This window comes from Phyllobates terribilis, unplaced genomic scaffold (assembly GCF_046119375.1).
Source record: "Phyllobates terribilis strain yellow unplaced genomic scaffold, ASM4611937v1 Scaffold_2__4_contigs__length_985480577, whole genome shotgun sequence".
Taxonomy (NCBI): domain Eukaryota; kingdom Metazoa; phylum Chordata; class Amphibia; order Anura; family Dendrobatidae; genus Phyllobates; species Phyllobates terribilis.
In genome coordinates, this window is record NW_027362762.1 from 14,351,079 (window position 1) to 14,372,408 (window position 21,330).

Genomic DNA, 21,330 nt, shown 5'->3' on the forward strand with positions numbered 1-21,330 from the left:
ATAAGCAATGGAGGAGCTAGATTCTACTCTCCTGTCCTGTTGCTGGTGCTCCCCGCCAGTCGTCACCTCACATTTCACTGCCTTTGTGTCTTCTGATGTTGACTAGGTCCCATGTGGTCATTTGAGGCCCTAGTGAGCACCAGAAGAACAGAAGATCCAAAGACCCGAGACCAGAAGATCCGAAGCATAGCGTGGAGAATCGTGCAGAAGAACAGTTGACACAATATAATGATCAGTAAAAATAGAATTATATATTATTATATCGTTACTTTATCATTCCTACTTCCCCGTTGCAGGATTTATCTTGGAGCAGTAATGACAATCTCTAACTTTAGTCCTCGGCCTTCGACCCTGGAGTTTTTCCCTAAATAGATGACATCTGAAATCTTGTTTATCCTGTCGGACATTTCCCTGGACGCTCCACAAGTGGCAGCAGTAATTCCCAGAGCTCGGAGCTTGTCCATAAATGCTCCGGAGCTGGGAGCTCGGCACATCTGCCGGATAAACCTCTGCACCGAGCAGTGCGCGCGCCGGAGCCCAGGTGAGTGCGCTGACAACAGGGGCCCCAGTGCTGATGGAGAGGGCCACAAGCTGTCCCTGACTAATGAGCCATAATATATTAGCACATAGGACTTATTTTTAATTGGGCTTATTTTTAAGTCTTTTTTCTATTTGTTCCTGTTTTTTTCTCTGTTGTGTTCATGGTTTTTGTGAGTATATCTGCAGCCACTTCATTATTTGTGACTTCTTAAAAAGTCACAACATGTTAGGGCCAAATGTTCTCCATTCCCCTCTTGCCCCTGGAGTGATTTTTTTAGCAGATTTTTTCCAGTTCTGTGCAACAGCTCAAGGCATCGTGCGACTTGTTGCTCTAAAAAGCTAAAAACATACAGGAAAAAAAAGAGATCGTTTTTGATTATTATTAAAATTCATCAATCTACCAGCACAATTTTGATGAATTTGGTGCAAAAAACACCAACGAATAGCACAAGACAATATTCCATGTACTGCTGCCATTGCCGCCTCTGCTCATCATCTGCACCTCCTGTCAGTCCAACTCCAGCAGGAATCTAGGCAAAAAGCAGGCAGCAGAGAAACATGACGGAGACTAGCACCAGCCGGCTCTGCAAGAAGCCTAGTGCGAGAGGCTGTGGCCTTCTAGAAGCCGTGCAGTACCCTGAGGAACCGTCAGCAGCCTCCTGTACAGCTGTGGGGTCTGGGGACTGCCTCGGTCGGTGCAGGTGCCCAATGCTTACCGTGATCCTTCATATACAGTATCAAGCAGCACAGGTCCCTCTATCCCTGGGGCTCGGTCACACCCCTGCATCACAGTCTGTGGTGCACTGAGGGTCTGGGTTCAGGGCGTCTGACATCTTCCTCCATTAAAAATTAATATTTGACTAGACCCTAATAGAAAGCGATGGGCGCAGTGCAGCAATAGCAGCATAGTCGTACCAGGAGTAATCGGGGGCACCGCTACAGGGGAAACCGCCAGAGGGAGCACCACTACAGGGAAAACTGCCACAGTGGGCACCGCCACAGGGGGCACCACTACAGGGAAAACTGCCACAGAGGGCACTGCCACAGGGGGCACCACTACAGGGAAAACTGCCACAGAGGGCACCGCCACAGGGGGCACCACTACAGGGAAAACTGCCACAGTGGGCACCGCCACAGGGGGCACCCCTACAGGGAAAACTGCCACAGAGGGCACCGCCACAGGGGGCACCACTACAGGGAAAACTGCCACAGAGGGCACCGCCACAGGGGGCACCACTACAGGGAAAACTGCCACAGTGGGCACCCCCACAGGGGGCACCCCTACAGGGAAAACTGCCACAGGGGGCACTATCCACAACTCCTCTTGCCTCCTAACAATACACCAGTATTAAAAGTGGCGCAAACTAGATTGTTCAGGTAGAAGCAGCGTCATATGGTACACCCTAACTTTAACCCAAACCTAACCTTAACCCTATCCCTCAGCCTAAACCCAGCTTTAACGCTAGTTACTTAAACTGTATTATAAATTAGGATTCTTTTTAGATTTGGTCCCTGTTTCTCCTCATACCATATTACAGACAGGTCTGCAGGAGAGCGCAGTGCAGACGTGCAGTGAGCAGGATTCGATGCATCTATCTCAGTCTTTGTCATCCCAGTCATTGTCTATGCAGAGTGCAGTGGCCGATGACAAACTCATCTCGACTGCTGCACTCTGCATAGGGACTGGCAGCAGTGACTGAGGTGACAAGGCAACCGCTGGCTACTTTAATCATTTAGCTTGTCAGTCACCAGACTGGAAATGAATGCACTGCTCCAAGAAGGAACGATGCTGCCAGTGCACCTTCTAAATCATTTGAAAGAGAGGACAGGGGTCTCCAAAATCTTGTGCCCCCATAGAATTTGTCTCCCTGGGCAGCTGCCTCAGCTATACCAATTAGTAGTATCGATACCTTAGACATAGTTGCTCTAAAAGTAATTGCAGTAATACCATTAAGGGAACATTAGTAGCCGAGGTGGTAGTAATAGTACTGCTGTGGTGATGGTAGTGATACCGCACGACTGGTTCTAGTTCTAAGTCCTCCTGAGTGTCATAATGATAATTTATTCTCCATCTGCCACACTGTGCCCAGATCAGGATGATAGAGCAGATTTTGGTGCAGCTTTATCCCACATGTATAATTGTAGACAGTTTAGCACCTAAAATCCCGACTCATCCCTACAAATGATTGCTACGAGAGGTGGTGAGTTCTGCTACGAGAGGTGGTGAGTTCTGCCACGAGAGGTGGTGAGTTCTGCCACGAGAGGTGGTGAGTTCTGCCATGAGAGGTGGTGAGTTCTGCCACGAGAGGTGGTGAGTTCTGCTACGAGAGGTGGTGAGTTCTGCCACGAGAGGTGGTGAGTTCTGCCACGAGAGGTGGTGAGTTCTGCCACGAGAGGTGGTGAGTTCTGCTACGAGAGGTGGTGAGTTCTGCCACGAGAGGTGGTGAGTTCTGCTACGAGAGGTGGTGAGTTCTGCCACGAGAGGTGGTGAGTTCTGCTACGAGAGGTGGTGAGTTCTGCCACGAGAGGTGGTGAGTTCTCATTCAATGGAAGTCTTCAAACAGAGGCTGGACAGACATCTGTCTGGGATGGTTTAGTGAATCCTGCATTGAGCAGGGGGTTGGACATGATGACCCCGGAGGTCCCCTCCAACGAGAACATTCTATGATTCTATGATTCTATGAAATGATAACAATGATGGGGTCAGTGAGGATGTTAGAGGGGCTCCTGCTGTTTATTTCTGTCACTGTGGCACCACAACTCGCTGGTGACCTCCTGGCTCCTGGCCCAAACCTGCAGGAAGCCAAAGTCTAAACAGACGCAATAAATGAGCAGCATTTTTCCTTCTGAGGATTCGTGTGACCGGCAGTGAGTATGAGGCCACGACACAGCAGATCTGGGCCAGTCATTCTCTGTTTAGCTTTGTAAAAGAGTGAGATTTGCACAGATTAGTCACCGACAACCAAGACCCCACAAGAAGAATCAAGGGAAGCCAAAAATCTAGGAAGAACATGTGATGGCTCCTTGGGACAAGCCTTGTAGGATCAGTCTCTTATCTCGCTCACGTGGGGACAGCCAAGGGTCTCAGCACAGTCTCACAGATGATGGGGGCCCAATGCAGCAATGTCACTCATTCAGTGATTGTGATCTCACTGCTCGAAGGAGCAACTCCACATCTGACATCTATGATAATAATGAGCCAGAACCCAAAGCCATAAACCAGTTGGTGACGTTCTGGTGGACCCGGCCCGTCCATGCATTAACAGCTGAGTAATCGCCTCAAGTGTCTGAAGATCAATATATCAATGTTTTGGAGGAGAATGAAGAGACTGGGGGAACAAAGGAGTCTGGAGGAAACAGAGGAATCAGGAGCGGACCAAAGGGCCTGAGACAGGGAGGTTTAGAGGAGAACAAAGCAATATGGAGTGGAACAGAGTTGTACAAAAGAGACAGGAAAATCTGGAGGAGTGTAGAGGGGAGCACACAGGGCCACTACCATCACGCTGTGTGCCGGAACTATCTTTTCTTCGCCCAATGCCCCCTCTACTATTAAGAACTGAGACCGGAGTGTGTGCTCCAATGGAGGATGTGCTGTACTCACTGTTACACCGTTCAAGGAACTGCCACCGACTTCAAGCAAGACAGGAGATCGTAGATCTGGGTTAACAGACTCACTTTTATTGTGCAATTCTTCCATACATGGCTGCAGTGTACAGATCAAGACAAGTTCTTTGGTTAGTGAAGTCCCCTTGGTAATGTGCCTTTCCAGTGTTTGCCCTCGTCCCTTCCTAAGACGCAATATCTTCCACTTCTTCTGGGACTCAGCTGAGAATCTCACCTCTAGGGATACAGAGGCCTCGCCTTGAGCACTTCTAACAGGCCATGAGCCTAGGACTGTGCCTGTCTCAAATGTGTCCTCATTCTGTTCTGATAACTTGCACTAGTAAAACACTTCTTCACTGCTGATACTGTTGATGGAGTCTGCTTTCCTATCTGCTCAGTCTTCCTCCACACTCCGTCTCTCTCTGTATGTGGAACAGAACCTACCCCGGTTCTGTGCACTCAGGTCTTGAACCCAGGAATGGTGTGGCCTGACACAGGCCTCTCCTAAAGGCAGGCGTACACTGCCTAATGTTCCTCACTCCTTACTCTCCCCCAACTAGACTGTCTGTTACCAGGAAATGATTTTCTATAAAACTGCTCTTCTGCTGTAACTCCTCTCAGCTGATGATGTAACCCTTGTCCTAACTCTCTGGTGTCTAAGCAGTGTAGTGTACTAAATCCCTCTCTCTATTGTATGGTTCCCCCTACTGGGCAGACCTCCCGCATCCCAGGGATGGCCTTAGGCAAAGCCTATAGGAGAACCGGCATACAATAATCGGCCATAGGGATTTCACAGCAAGACACACTTTATCATAGCCACATAAACATATAACAAATATAAAACACTTAACAATCCCCCTTCTTGACCCCACGTGTTCATCACCCAGCAGACCCCTACAGGAGGACAGAGGAATCAAGAGTGGACTGAGGGTCCTGAATGAGAAAGGGAGGTCTGGAGGAGGGCAGCGCAATATGGGGCTGAACAGAGGAGTATGAAGAAGTCAGAGAGCTCTGAAGGAGGACAGAGCAATGTGGAGTGGATTGAGGAGTCTGAAGGGGACAGGGAGGTCTGGAAGAGGATAGAGGAATCAGGAGTGGATTAACGGGTCTGAAAGAGCCAAGTAAGTGTGGCGTAGGACAGAGCAATATGGAGTGGTACAGAGGAATATGAAGGAGACAGAGAGGTCTGGAAAAGAACAGAGCAAAATTGAGTGGATTGAGAGATCTAAAAGAGACAAGGAGGTCTGGAGGAGTACAGAGGAATCAGGAGTGGATTGAGGGGACTGAAAGAGACAAGGACGTGTGGAGGAAGACAGAGCAATATAGAGTGATACAGAGGAGTATGAAGAAGACAGAGAGGTCTGGAGGAGGACAGAGCAATATGGAGTGGGACAAACAAATCTCAGGGGTATAGAGGAGTCTGGAGGAGAAAGAGATGTCTGGAGGGGAAAGAGGAATCTGGAGAGGATGGAGAGTTCTGAAAGGGATGGGGAAGGTCTGGAGGAGACAGAAGAATATGGAGTGGTACAGAAGCGTCAGGAGGGGACAGAGATCAATAGATGATGAGCTGGTGCAGTAGTATAAGGTGTGGTCTCATATCATTATATCAGTGATGTCATCACCACGGGTCAGGGCTGACAACCTCTCATACATGACGTACAGGCAGGTTGTCAGTAGTAATAGACATGTCATGTGCCAATGCTGTAGAAAACACCCTGGACCGCACATCCAAAAGTCACACATTGATCTATTGCGGCTCAGCAAAAATGTACAAAAGTGTACGAGGTTCTTAGTTTCCCATTGTGACCAAACTGTGTGAATCCGCTGCCTCATCACGCCGAACCAATCAGTGGGTCCCTAACTTCTTAGAACCTTAAAGTCGCGGCACCATGCGCCAACCACCACCGGGGTGACAGTGACGTGGCAGCGGCTTCACACAGTGATCACATTGGTCTCTAAAAACCTCGTGATCAGTTTTGTACATTTTTGACATTTTTAGATCAATGTGTGATTTTTGGATGTGCGGCCCATGTCTTCTCTACAGCATCGACATAGACATATCGTGTAATCTCTGTGTGGCCATATCTGGGATGTAAAGTTGGGTGGAGATGTTGGCATTCTGTACAGCAGCCTGTGCACACTGTGCCCGCCGGTGGTGGTATATGGTGATGAAGGCTCTTGGCTGGCGCTCAGCTGGCACAGGGTCAGTTTCCTCCTAGTGATCGGCCGTAATGTCCGTTCCCATCAGATAATTCAGCTGCTTCCTCTTTCCCTATCTCCACACATCTCACATCTATTGTTCTCCATACAGACCCTTCAGCCGCCGTAGTCTTGTGCCGAGCTGATCGTCTCATCGGTCACTGCGGATCCTGGACCCGGAGTCTCGGAATCTGATGTCCAAAGTCTTCAGAAGCTTCTTAACCGGACGCCCAAAGATCTATTCAACACCTGGGAGAAATGGCTGAGAAACACGGGTGACCAGATGGGGAGCAAGGAGCGAAGCGAAGAAGAGACGGAGACCAACAGGAACCAAACAAATATAGAGGTGAGAAGTAATGCAAAAGGATTATATAGGAGATGCCCAGGTTATACCGGCTGTACATAAATAATTATATACAGGAGATAACCAGGTTATACCAGCTGTACATATATAATTATATACAGGAGATGCCAGGTTATACCAGCTGTATATAAATAATTATATACAGGAGATAACCAGGTTATACCAGCTGTACATATATAATTATATACAGGAGATGCCAGGTTATACCAGCTGTATATAAATAATTATATACAGGAGATAACCAGGTTATACCAGCTGTACATATATATAATTATATACAGGAGATGCCAGGTTATACCAGCTGTATATAAATAATTATATACAGGAGATAACCAGGTTATACCAGCTGTACATATATAATTATATACAGGAGATGCCCAGGTTATACCAGCTGTACATATATATAATTATATACAGGAGATGCCAGGTTATACCGGCTGTATATAAATAATTATATACAGGAGATAACCAGGTTATACTAGCTGTACATATATAATTATATACAGGAGATGCCCAGGTTATACCAGCTGTACATGTATAATTATATACAGGAGATGCCCAGGTTATACCGGCTGTATATAAATAATTATATACAGGAGATGCCCAGGTTATACCAACTGTACATATATAATTATATACAGGAGATATCCAGGTTATACCAGCTGTACATATATAATTATATACAGGAGATGCCCAGGTTATACCAGCTGTACATATATAATTATATACAGGAGATGCCCAGGTTATACCGGCTGTATATAAATAATTATATACAGGAGATAACCAGGTTATACCAGCTGTACATATATAATTATATACAGGAGATGCCCAGGTTATACCAGCTGTACATATATAATTATATACAGGAGATGCCCAGGTTATACCGGCTGTATATAAATAATTATATACAGGAGATAACCAGGTTATACCAGCTGTACATATATAATTATATACAGGAGATGCCCAGGTTATACCAGCTGTACATATATATAATTATATACAGGAGATGCCAGGTTATACCAGCTGTATATAAATAATTATATACAGGAGATAACCAGGTTATACCAGCTGTACATATATAATTATATACAGGAGATGCCCAGGTTATACCAGCTGTACATATATATAATTATAAACAGGAGATGCCAGGTTATACCGGCTGTATATAAATAATTATATACAGGAGATAACCAGGTTATACCAGCTGTACATATATAATTATATACAGGAGATGCCCAGGTTATACCAGCTGTACATATATAATTATATACAGGAGATGCCCAGGTTATACCGGCTGTATATAAATAATTATATACAGGAGATAACCAGGTTATACCAGCTGTACATATATAATTATATACAGGAGATGCCCAGGTTATACCAGCTGTACATATATAATTATATACAGGAGATGCCCAGGTTATACCGGCTGTACATATATAATTATATACAGGAGATGCCCAGGTTATACCGGCTGTATATAAATAATTATATACAGGAGATAACCAGGTTATACCAGCTGTACATATATAATTATATACAGGAGATGCCCAGGTTATAACAGCTGTACATATATAATTATATACAGGAGATGCCCAGGTTATACCAGCTGTGCATATATAATTATATGCAGGAGATGCCCAGGTTATACCAGCTGTACATATATAATTATATACAGGAGATGCCCAGGTTATACCGGCTGTACATATATAATTATATACAGGAGATGCCCAGGTTATACCGGCTGTACATATATAATTATACACAGGAGATGTCCAGGTTATACCAGCTGTATATAAATAATTATATACAGGAGATAACCAGGTTATACCAGCTGTACATATATAATTATATACAGGAGATGCCCAGGTTATACCAGCTGTACATATATAATTATATACAGGAGATGCCCAGGTTGTACCAGCTGTACATATAAAATTATATACAGGAGATGCCCAGGTTGTACCAGCTGTACATATAAAATTATATACAGGAAATACTCAGGTTATACCGGCTGTACATATATAATTACATACAGGAGATACTCAGGTTATACCGGATGTACATATATAATTATATACAGGAGATACCCAGGTTATACCGGCTGTACATATATAATGATATACAGGAGATGCCCAGGTTATTCCAGTTGTACATATATAATTACATACAGGAGATGTCCAGGTTATACCGGCTGTACATATATAATTATATACAGGAGATGTCCAGGTTATACCAGCTGTACATATATAATTATATACAGGAGATGCCCGGGTTATACCAGCTGTACATATATAATTATATACAGGAGATGCCCAGGTTATACCAGCTGTACATATATAATTATATACATAAGATGCCCAGGTTATACCAGCTGTACATATAACTATGTGAAGGAGATGTCCAGGTTATACCAGCTGTACATATATAATTAAATACAGGAGATGCCCAGGTTATACCAGCTGTACATGTATATATAACTAGCTATTGAGTCCGTTCTACGCCCGGGTGGCGAGCATTTTTATAGGTATATGGTCTCTGTTACGGATCCGGGTGGTGGAACCTCTGTGCTGTGATACAAGGAGGGACCAGAGGGGTGTAACTAAGTGCCTACCCGGACCGACCCTTGCCACACGACGGTTTAGTCGACTCTGTGAACCAAGGGGGACCGGGAAGGTGAACCAGGTGCCACTTTGGGACCGACCTTGTGTGAGAGCAGGCGACTCCCACGGGACTGATGACCGAGGTCGACAGGCACAGCAGATGAGCATGGCTGGTAGACAGGCAGGTGATGTTGGTAGACAAGCAGGGGGGCACGGCCGATAGGCAGGCAGGCGGGCACGGCCGATAGACAGGCTGGCGGGCACGGCAGATAGACAGGCTGGCAGGCACGGCAGATAGGCTGGTGGGCACGGCAGATAGACAGGCTGGCGGGCACGGCTGATAGACAGGCTGGCGGGCACGGCTGATAGACAGGCTGGTGGGCACGGCTTATAGACAGACTGTTGGGCAGTGGAACCTGAGGACTGAGGAGAGTGTTAGCACACAAACAACAATCTTGCACAGGCACCTCCATTTTGGAGGAGGCGCCTTATATAAGAGCAGTCCTCCGGCCATTGGCCGGGGACTATTTAGGACGGCGCGCGCGGCACCTTTAAGACGGAGGGAGCGCGCGCAAGCGCTCCCTAAGTACATTGCCCGTGGAACTGTGCGCGGTGTGCGCACCCCGGGCAGACGCAGGAGGGGAGGCGGAGGACGCCGGACCGGGACCGTGGCAGTGAGGGGATCGGCGTCTCTGCCTGGCAGAAGGCAGAGACGCCGACGCTACAGTACCCCCCCCTTTACGCCCCCTCTTCTTTAGGCCCGCGAGAAATCTTTTAGAAGACGAGGAGCATGAATATTCTCCCTGGGCTCCCAAGACCTCTCCTCAGGACCAAACCCCTTCAAATCCACAAGAAAGAAAGTCTTTCCTCTTACCCTCTTGATGGCCAAAATATTCTCTACCTCAAAGACGTCCTCAACGGAGACTGGAGCTGGAGTGGTACCTGGATCATCAGAGAAAGGATTAAGGAGGCTTGAGGAGAGACACATGAAAGGAATCTATAAAGTGGCAGGGAGTTTCAGCTTGTACGCCACTGGATTTATTTGGTTCAAAATCTTGAAAGGACCGATGAACCGCGGGCCCAACTTGTATGATGGTATCTTGAGATGGACATATTTGGAGGAAAGCCAGACCTTGTCTCCCGGACGAAATAGACGCGGATCCAGACGTCTCTTATCAGCATGCTTCTTCATCTGCTCGGAGGACTGAAGAAGCGCAGATCTAGCGTCTTCCCAAATCAGGATTGTCCACTGAAGAAGAGACGGGAAACGGAATTCGTGGGTATCGACCGTAAACCTCAAAGAACGGGGACTTAGTGTAACATCCCTGGCGACGTGCTTGCATAGTGCACCACCTCCCACTATGCAAGACAGCAATCTTACCTATCAGTCCAGCCTACAAACCTTGCTCCAGTTCATGCTATGTGCATGTCTCTTAACTGACTGTTTAGGGCGGCAACCCGGTTACTTCCTGAATCTTATAGCTGTTGTGGGCGCACCCCTAATGCGTCTCCAGCCTATTGCTGTGAGTCACTAGATATTTAAACCCCCTCCACCCAGTAGGAGGTGCCTGAGCAACACCTTCACTCAGTTTGTCTTTGCAACTGTATTGCCAGGTCCTGTCCTGTCTCTTGTCTGTTTCCGCCACTCTGGGGGCTGCGTTCCCAGACCTTTTATCTCTGACTTCTAGTCTGTTTTTGCCTCTCTGGGGGCTGTATACCTAGGCTCGTTCTTGTATCTCTTTGCAGTAGCAGTTACTGTCTGAACTGTTTCGTAGCCAGTTACCTGTTTGTCTCTATATCCGTACCTTCCCTTTTCCTGCAGTATCTGAACCTGCACCTAACTCCAACTCATTGTCTCTGTACTTCTATTTGTGAGATTTGTGTCCACTCGCTACTTCATAGTAAGTACCTTGTGTGTATCTGGTTCTGCTTGTCCCTTTTCCCTTCCTCCGTATCTTCCTCCTGTGTTCTAGCCATCTGACTGTTTTCCACTCTGTTCCATGTGAACAGAGCCCTGTCCTCTCTGCCTGCACCTTCAGCCCTGTTCGGCTCTGCTTTCTCACCGCACCAGCGGTTTCGTTCTGCTGTGTCTTGTCCACCACACCTGCGGTTTCACTCTGCTCTGCCTTGTCCACCGCACCTGCGGTTTCGCTCTGCTCAGCCTTGTCCACCGCACCTGCGGTTTCGCTCTGCTCAGCCTTGTCTAGGTGAGCACTGCTTCAGCCCTGGAGGAAGAGCCATCAACCTCCAGAAAGAACTGTTTATTGCAAACTGGACGATGTAGCACTGGAGTGGAGGAGAAGGCTTGTTTAAGAGAGACAAGGGCACTTTCCACCTCGGAAGTCCATTCCTTGGGATTTTCTCCTTTACGGGTGAGGGCAGAGATGGGAGCAGTCTGGGAGGAGAAATGAGGAATGAAGAGGCGGTAATAGTTAGCGAATCCCAGAAACCGCTGAATAGTCTTCAACCCCTCAGGTCAGGGCCACTTTAAGACAGCAGACACCTTCTCGGAGTCCATCCGTAGTCCGGTCTCAGAGATGATATACCCCAAAAATGGTAGGGAGGTTTGCTCAAAGAGGCATTTCTCGTACTTTGTATACAGGAGATTCTTCCGGAGCCTCAGCAGTACCTGACGAACATCCCTCCGGTGAGAGGGCAGATCAGGGGAGAACACCAAGATATCGTCTAGGTATACCACCACGCAGAAATACAGTAGATCTCCGAAGATGTCGTTCACTAACTCCTGGAAGACGGCTGTTGGATTACAGAGACCAAAGGGTATCACGCGGTACTCGTAGTGACCATCCCGAGTGTTGAATGTCATCTTCCACTCGTCTCCCTGGCGAATCCGGACCAGATTGTATGCCCCATGAAGATCGAGCTTAGAGAAGATCTTCGTGCCTTTTAGGCAGTCAAACAGCTCTGAGATGAGAGGCAGGGGGTACTTATTTTTGATGGTGATCTGGTTTAGGCCTCTATAGTCGATACATGGACAAAGAAAGCCATCTTTCTTTTTGACAAAGAAAAATCCTGCTCTAGCCGGAGAGGTGAATTTCTGGATAAATCCCTTAGCAAGATTCTCTTCTATGTACTCAGACATAGCACGGGTCTCGGCCAGTGACAAGGAGTAGATTCGCCCTCGAGGAGGTGAAGCACCAGGTATTAGGTCCATGGGGCAATCATACGGCCTATGAGGTGGTAGTGTCTCTGCCTCCTTTTTATCAAAGACGTCCGCATATGACCAGTAGGGTGCCGGCAGGCCAGGTAGGTTATCTGAAGTAGACGGAAGTCGAGCAGGACGAACTGGAACCAGACAGGACTTATGACATTCCTGACCCCAACGGAGCACCTCACCCGAGCTCCAATTCAGGACGGGCTCATGTCTCCGTAACCAAGGCAGGCCAAGCAGAAGGGGATGAGAGAGACCGGACAGCACGTAAAAGGAGATCCTCTCCAAATGTAGCATTCCCACCTGAAGAGTCACAGTCTCAGTGACAAACAAAATAGTCTCAGAGAGAAGCTTTCCATCCACAGAGGAAACTGCTAAAGTATCAGCCAGATGTATGGTAGGAATCTGAAATCGCTCCACAATGGCCTGTTTAATGAGGTTCCCAGCGGCTCCAGATAGGCAGTCTCGAAGAAGCAGGTCTCACCACTGGTAACCGAAATGGACAGAGTCAGGGGCGGAGAGGAAGAACTTTTGCCTAGGACGACCTCTCCGAGAGGTCCTAGACACTGGAGTTTCCCGGTCTCACCGGACAAGAGCGAATAAGATGCTCTGTACTGTCACAGTAGAAGCAACTCCCCTCGGCGTGGCGGACCTCCTGGCGAGACTTGACCATCTTAACTTAGTCTATTTGCATAGACTCTGGAGAAGACCCCAGAGGGGATGCTGGTTGCGAGACTGGCCTTTGAAAGGTTGATGCGAGGCGCAGGGGTCTTCTCTCACGGGTCACCTCCTTAGAACACTCCTGAAAACGGATGTCTATCCGTGTAGCTAATGACTCCAGGTCGTCCAGAGAGGAAGGTATGTCAGGAACCGGCTAGCTAATCCTTGATCCATCTGGAAAGGCCCTCCCAAAAGGTGGACACCAGAGCCTCATTGTTCCAGGCAAGTTCAGATGCGAGGGTGCGGAAACGCATGGCATACTGCTCCACAGAGAGACTCCCTTGGTGGAGTTGGAGAAGAGAGGAGGCAGTCGAAGACTTTCGTCCGGGCTCATTGAAGAACTTACAGAAAGCCGCGAAGAAGGCCGCGAAGAGAGGTCGGACACCAGAAGATCCCCTCTCTCCCACAGAGGGTTAAGCCACGCCAACACCTCTCCGGTGAGGTGAGACATGATGAATGCCACCTTGGAATGGTTTGAGGTGAACTGGTGTGCCAGGAGTTCAAAGTGCAGCGTGCACTGATTTATGAAGCCCCAACATAGGGCAGGGTCACCACCAAAACGTGGAGGTGAAGAAAGCCGGGGTCCTAAGCTGGATGCCACAGCGCCACTGGGTTGAGGTGCCGCCGGAGCAAGTGCCGCTTGGTTAGAGGCGGACACAGTCGGAGTAGACAGCGCGTCCAGGCGGGAGTTGACTGTCCGCAGATAGGACAGGATAGTATCCTGTTTGGGATCTCTGGTGAGAGACCTCTTGGTACAGGTCTGAGAGCGAAGGAGCCTGGGAGCCACCGGATTCCATGGCCTGTGCAAACTGTTACGGATCTGGGGGTGGAACCTCTGTGCTGTGAAACAAGGAGGGACCAGAGGGGCGTAACTAAGTGCCTACCTGGACCGACCCTGGCCACACGACGGCTTAGTCGAACCAAGGAGGGGCCGGGAAGGTGAACCAGTTGCCACACTGGGACCGAAATTGTGTGAGGGTAGGCGACTCCCATGGGACTGATGGCCGAGGCCGACAGGCACAGCAGATGAGCACGGCTGGTAGACAGGCAGGTGATGCGGGTAGACAAGCAGGCGGGCACGGCCGATAGACAGGCTGGCGGGCATGGCCGATAGACAGGCTGGCGGGCACGGCTGATAGACAGGCTGGCGGGCACGGCTGATAGACATACTGGTGGGCAAGGCTGATAGACAGGCTGGCGGGCATTCGAACCTGAGGACTGAAGAGATTGTTAGCACACAAACAACAATCTTGCACAGGCACCTCCATTTTGGAGGAGGTACCTTATATAAGAGCAGTCCTCCAGCCATTGGCCGGGGAATCTTTACGACGGTGCGCGCGGCCCCTCTAAAAGGGAGGGAGCGCTCGCTCTAAAAACAGTGCCCGGGGAACTGCGCGTGATGCGCGCACCACGGGCGGACGCAGGAGGGGAGCCGGAGGATGCCGGACCGGGACCGCGGTGGTGAGGGGATCGGCATCTCTGCCCACTACAGTCTCCCATGCTGGTATGGGCTGCCCCCATCCTGGTATTTGTGCTGCCCCCATCCTGTTCCCCCATCCTGTTATGTGCTGCCTTCATCTCTATCCTGTTATGCATGGCACCCCTCACCCCCAATCCTGGTATGCATGGCACTCCTCATCCCCAATCCTGGTATGCATGGCACCCCCCATCCCCAATCCTGGTATGCATGGCACCACCCATCCCCAATCCTGGTATGCATGGCACCCCTCACCCCCAATCCTGTATGCATGGCACCCCTCACCCTCAATCCTGGTATGCAAGGCACCCCCCATCCCCAATCCTGGTATGCATGGCACCCCCCATCCCCAATCCTGGTATGCATGGCACCCCATCTCTCATCCTGGTATGCCATGCATCCCAAATTTGATATACATGGCACCCCTCATCCCAATCCTGGTATGTATGGCACCCCTCATCCCCTAATCCTGGTATGCATGGCACCCCCATCCCACAATCCTGGTATGTATGGTACCCCTCATTCTGGTATGCATGGCACCCCATTCCTCATCCTGGTATGAATGGTACCCCTCATCCCTATTCTGGTATGTATGATACCCCTCATCCTGGTATGCATGGCACCCCTCATCCCAATTCTGGCATGTATGGCCTCCTCATATTAGAAACCTGGTATGCATGGCACCCAACCCCTCATCCTAGTATGCATGGCACACCTCATCTCTATCCTGGTATGCATGGCCCCCCTCATCCCAATCCTGGTATGTATGGCACCCCTCATCCCCCAATCCTGGTATGCATGGCACTCCAACCCTCATCCTGGTATGTATGATACCCCTCATCCCTATCCTGGTATGTTTGGTACCCCTCATCCTGGTACGCATGGCTCCCCATTCCTCATCCTGGTATGCATGGTACCCCTTATCCCTATTCTGGTATGTATGGCACCCCTCATGCCCCAATCCTGATATGTATCGCCTCCTCATCCCCCAATCCTAGTATGCATGGCACCCCATCCATCATCCTGGTATGCAAGGTACTGCTCATCCCTATTATGGTATGTATGGTACCCCTCATCCTGGTATGCATAGCACCCCTCATCCCAATTCTGCTATGTATGGCCTCCTCATCCCAGAAACCTGGTATGCATGGCACCCAATCTATCATCCTAGTATGCATGTCACTCCTCATCCCTATCCTGGTATGCATGTCACCCTCATCCCTTATCCTGGTATGCATGGTACCCCTCATCCCTATTCTGGTATGCATGGTACCCCTCATCCTGGTATGCATGGCACCTCATCCCTCATCCTGGTATGCATGGTACCCCACATTCCTATCCTGGTATGTATGGCACCCCTCATCTCTATTCTCATATGCATGGCACCCCTCATCCCCCAATCCTGGTATGCATGGTCCCCTCACCCCCCCAATCCTGGTATGCATGGTCCCCTCACCCCCCCCCAAACCTGGTGTGCATGGTCCCCTCACCCCCAATCCTGGTATGTGTGGTACTCCTCACCCCCCAATCCTGGTATGCATGGTCCCCTCACCCCCCAATCTTGGTATGCATGGTCCCCTCACCCCCCAATTCTGGTATGCATGGTCCCCTCACCCCCCCAATCCTGGTATGCATGGTCCCCTCACCCCCCAATAATGGTAAGTGTGGTACCCTCATCCTGGTATGCATGGTCCCCTCAACCCCCCAATCCTGGTATGTGTGGTACCCTTCACCCCCAATCCTGGTATGCATGGTCCCCTCACCTCCCAATCCTGGTATGCATGGTCCCCTCACCCCCCAATCCTGGTATGCATGGTCCCCTCACCCCCCAATCCTGGTATGTGTGGTACCCCTCATCCTGGTATGCATGATCCCTTCACCCCACAATCCTGGTATTCATGGTCCCCTCACTCCCCAATCCTGGTATGCATGGTCTCCTCTCCTCCCAATCCTGGTATGCATGGTCCCCTCATCCCCCAATCCTGGTATGCATGGTCCCCTCACCCCCCAATCCTGGTATGTGTGGTACCCCTCATCCTGGTATGCATGATCCCCTCACCCCACAATCCTGGTATGCATGGTCCCCTCACTCCCCAATCCTGGTATGCATGGTCCCCTCACCTCCCAATCCTGGTATCCATGGTCCCCTCACCCCCCAATCCTGGTATGCATGGTCCCCTCACCCCCCAATCCTGGTATGTGTGGTACCCCTCATCCTGGTATGCATGGTCCCCTCACCCCACAATCCTGGTATGCATGGTCCCCTCACTCCCCAATCCTGGTATGCATGGTCCCCTCACCCCCCAATCCTGGCATGTATGGTCCCCTCACCTCACAATTCTGGTATGCATGGTACCCCTCATCCCTTTCACACTGCACACATACAAAAAAATAAACACTTATACTCATCTTTCTTCCCTGTGCTCCAGCGCTGCTGTGACCTGTTCTGCCGGAGGCCGGGGGAGGAGTGCGGCGCCGGAGTACGCGCACGCACATAATGCGCTGTCCAGTGCCATTTTGCTGAAGACACACTGCAAATGTGTCTTCAGTAAAATGGCGCTGGATAGCGCTGTGCACATGCGCCGATTCTGACGCCTCACTCCTTCCCCGGTCTCCGGCGAAGAGAGGCGCCGCGGCAACACTCCATCCGGTCAGGTAAGTATGTAAGTATGGCGCCGGAGATAGCGGTATGCGTTCAGTGTCAACGTATACCGTGATCTCCGGCGCCATACACTCTTCTTACCTGTAACGGCTCCATGCCTGCTTCTGACTGGAGCCAGACTGCGCGTCACGCATGTGGAGTCTAGCTTGAGACAGAGACACGCATCTCCTGTTATATTATAGATTATATACAGGAGATACTCAGGTTATACCGGCCGTACATATATAATTATATTCAGGAGATGCCCAGGTTATACCAGCTGTACATATATAATTATATACAGAAGATGCCCAGGTTATACCGGCAGTACATATATAATTATATGCAGGAGATGCCCAGGTTATACCAGCTGTACATATATCATTATATACAGGAGATGCCCAGGTTATACCAGCTGTACATATATAATTATATACACGAGATGCCCAGGTTATACCAGATGTACATATATAATTATATAATAGAGATGGCTAGGTTATATCAGCTGTAGATACTATATATATGTACATGATACTAGTGTATCAGTTTGTTTATGCCAGCAATAAACAATTTTTCCCACCAGTCCTCGGTTTGTTTGGGGCACGTCATCATTATCGGTAATGCCGTCATTGGTTCCTAACATTATACAATGTTACAGAGGATCCTCCTGACCGTCAGGTCCTTCTCTACTGATCTGTTTTAGACTTTATTTTCTCATTGCAGAAGATGTGTCTTCTATAACCTCACCCAGGACATGTCGCTCATCGTTCAGGTCAACTGCAGCAACTCCAGTGATTTCCTCCTCAGTGGGATCCCGTCTCTTGAGGACTACAACTTCTGGATGGGTTTTCCTCTCATCTCTATGTACATTGTAGCAATTATGGGGAACGTCTCAATTCTCTACATTATTAAGGTAGATCCGGAGCTTCATGAACCCATGTACTTCTTCCTCTTCATGTTGTCAGTGATAGATCTGTTGCTAGCCACCACAACCATGCCGAAAATGCTAGAGATCTTCTGGATGGACAACAGAGTGATTGCCTTCGATATGTGTCTTACCCAGATGTTCTTCATCCATTTCTTGTCTGCACTGGAGTCGGGGATCTTGGTGGCCATGGCTGTAGATCGCTATGTGGCCATTTGTCACCCTCTACGATACTCGTCTATTCTAACTCTTGAGAAAATTGGTAAGATGTCGGCAATGATTGTGGGGAGAGGGGCTCTGGTCATGGTTCCCATCCCTCTCATCATCAAGAGGCTTACACAGTGGAAGGGTAACCTCCTGACTCACTCATTCTGTTTGCACCAAGAGGTAATGAACCTGGCATGTGGAGACATTAGGGTCAATGTCATCTACGGGCTCTTCGTCATCCTCTCAGTCATGGGCATAGACTCGCTCTTTATCTCCTTTTCGTATTTTCTGATCATTAAGGCGGTCCTAGGGCTGGTGGAAGAAGCTAGCACGAAGGCTTTCAGTACGTGTGCCGCCCACATATGCGCCGTTCTCGTGTATTACATCCCCTTGATCGGTCTGTCTGTCGTACACAGGTTCAAAACCAACACAACTCCCAACCTCCATATTCTGTTTGGGAATGTCTATCTTCTGCTCCCACCGGTGATTAACCCCTTAATTTATGGGATTAAAACCAAGCAGATCCGAAACGGACTGAAGAAGATTTATAGTAAAATTATCCATCAGGGAAAAAACTCCATGACCATCTGATGTAAGCACGGCAGAACCTAAATTATGTACCTCCTTGGAAGATTTACTGATATCAAGAGGTGGATAATAAACTTGGTGATCATTTGTGATGTTTGAGATGTTATTATAGTCCATTAATAATGGGTCGTGAAAGGGAGACTCTTACCTCCATAGAATGCTAGAATGAGCAAAAGAGAGTAAAGTCCCATCACCTTTAATAACTGTCGCCCAACTCTCATCGTCTTTTAGGGGAAAAGTCACAGGACACCACACACATGAAATATATTTAACCAGTTCCATAAAAATCGTCAGGCTTGGCCAACTTTGCTCTTTTGTGGGAGCACCTTAAGTCACAAACTTCAGTGCTCCTCTGCAGGTTCCTCAGTGCGGTTTGGTGGGACTAGAGCTCTCGTCATTTAAAATTATATGGACAATTTGGAAAAGATTTTATAGCTATTTGATTTTCATGTCAAAGTCAAAACATTATGGCAGAAGATCTAATTATTAGACCATTCCCAAGTCTCCCTTAATTCTAAGTTTATAGGGCATGTTATTAAGTTTGTCCAACCTTGCTGCCATGGGGACATTCTCTTCCTCGATCTATTACAGATAAATATAAAAGAGGTGGCCTCGCATGCTGATGACCCTTTTCAATAACGTTTTTTTTTTTATCCGTTTGCCATTGTGGGTGCGGTTTTTGTTTTCCAACTCCACAGCTTGAAATAATCATTGGAAACATTGGTAGTGGAGTCCTACTAGATCCCGAAGGCTCTAGTGTAGGTGTCCCCTAAGGTGTCTCTTATGAAATGACTTTTAAGTCTTATATTTAGAGGTTACATGAATTTAGTGGTGAGCATCGCAAATGTGTCAGATGTCGAGGAACGAAGACAATAAAGTGATGACCTTCTTGTAGTCTGACGTTATCTGTCTTCAATGACTTCACATGAGAATGAGAGCAGATCACCCACGTTACAGATCAGGATCTGCACTTCTTCATGCAATGAGTGCTATCAACTATCTGAACCACTATGGAGTATTCTTCCAAACTATATGGAGAACTCCAAATCACAGGACACCAGGTAATGCAGTGACAGGACACCAGGTAATGTAGTGACAGGACACCAGGTAATGCCATGACAGGACACCAGATAATGCAATGACAGGACACCAGGTAATGCTGTGACAGGACACCAGGTAATGTAATGACAGGACACCAGGTAATGCAGTGACAGGACACCAGGTAATGTAATGACAGGACACCAGCTAATGCAGTGACAGGACACCAGGTAATGCGGTGACAGGACACCAGGTAATGCCGTGACAGGACACCAGGTAATGCAGTGACAGGACACCAGGTAATGCAGTGACAGGACACCAGGTAATGCGGTGACAAGACACCAGGTAATGCCGTGACAGGACACCAGGTAATGCGGTGACAAGACACCAGGTAATGCCGTGACAGGACACCAGGTAATGCTGTGACAGGACACCAGGTAATGCTGTGACAGGACACCAGGTAATGCAGTGACAGGACACCAGGTAATGCGGTGACAGGACACCAGGTAATGCGGTGACAAGACACCAGGTAATGCCGTGACAGGACACCAGGTAATGCTGTGATAGGACACCAGGTAATGCGGTGACAGGACACCAGGTAATGCAGTGACAGGACACCAGGTAATGCGGTGACAGGACACCAGGTAATGCAGTGACAGGACACCAGGTAATGCGGTGACAGGACACCAGGTAATGCCGTGACAGGACACCAGGTAATGCGGTGACAGGACACCAGGTAATGCAGTGACAGGACACCAGGTAATGCGGTGACAGGACACCAGGTAATGCTGTGACAGGACACCAAGTAATGCAGTGACAGGACACCAGGTAATACTGTGACAGGACACCAGGTAATGCAATGACAGGACACCAGGTAATGCTGTGACAGGACACCAGGTAATACTGTGACAGGACACCAGGTAATGCGGTGACAGGACACCAGGTAATGCAGTGACAGGACACCAGGTAATGCGGTGACAGGACACCAGGTAATGCAGTGACAGGACACCAGGTAATGCGGTGACAGGACACCAGGTAATGCCGTGACAGGACACCAGGTAATGCAGTGACAGGACACCAGGTAATGCGGTGACAGGACACCAGGTAATGCAGTGACAGGACACCAGGTAATGCGGTGACAAGACACCAGGTAATGCCGTGACAGGACACCAGGTAATGCGGTGACAAGACACCAGGTAATGCCGTGAAAGGACACCAGGTAATGCGGTGACAGGACACCAGGTAATGCAGTGACA

The 21,330-nt window shown here is 48.7% G+C and overlaps 1 protein-coding gene across 2 annotated transcripts; it reads left to right on the plus strand.

Moving 5' to 3' along the window:
- The first annotated feature begins 407 nt into the window (after nt 1-407).
- LOC141248852 (olfactory receptor 51E1-like) lies at nt 408-19,884 on the plus strand. 2 transcript variants are annotated; one of them, XM_073669472.1, is made up of 3 exons: nt 408-541; nt 6,455-6,688; nt 18,040-19,884. In XM_073669472.1, exon 3 carries the CDS (start codon nt 18,071-18,073, stop codon nt 19,037-19,039), a length of 969 nt encoding a protein of 322 aa, XP_073525573.1. In that variant the 5' UTR covers nt 408-541; nt 6,455-6,688; nt 18,040-18,070; the 3' UTR covers nt 19,040-19,884. The 2 variants fall into 2 exon arrangements, with proteins under 2 accessions (XP_073525573.1, XP_073525570.1); XM_073669469.1 differs by lacking the exon at nt 408-541 and having other exon boundaries at nt 6,405-6,688.
- The last annotated feature ends 1,446 nt before the right edge of the window (nt 19,885-21,330 follow it).

Bases quoted from the DNA above. Each gene is read 5' to 3' on its own strand.
- LOC141248852 (XM_073669472.1), top strand. From the start codon at position 18,071: ATGTCGCTCATCGTTCAGGTCAACTGCAGCAACTCCAGTGATTTCCTC.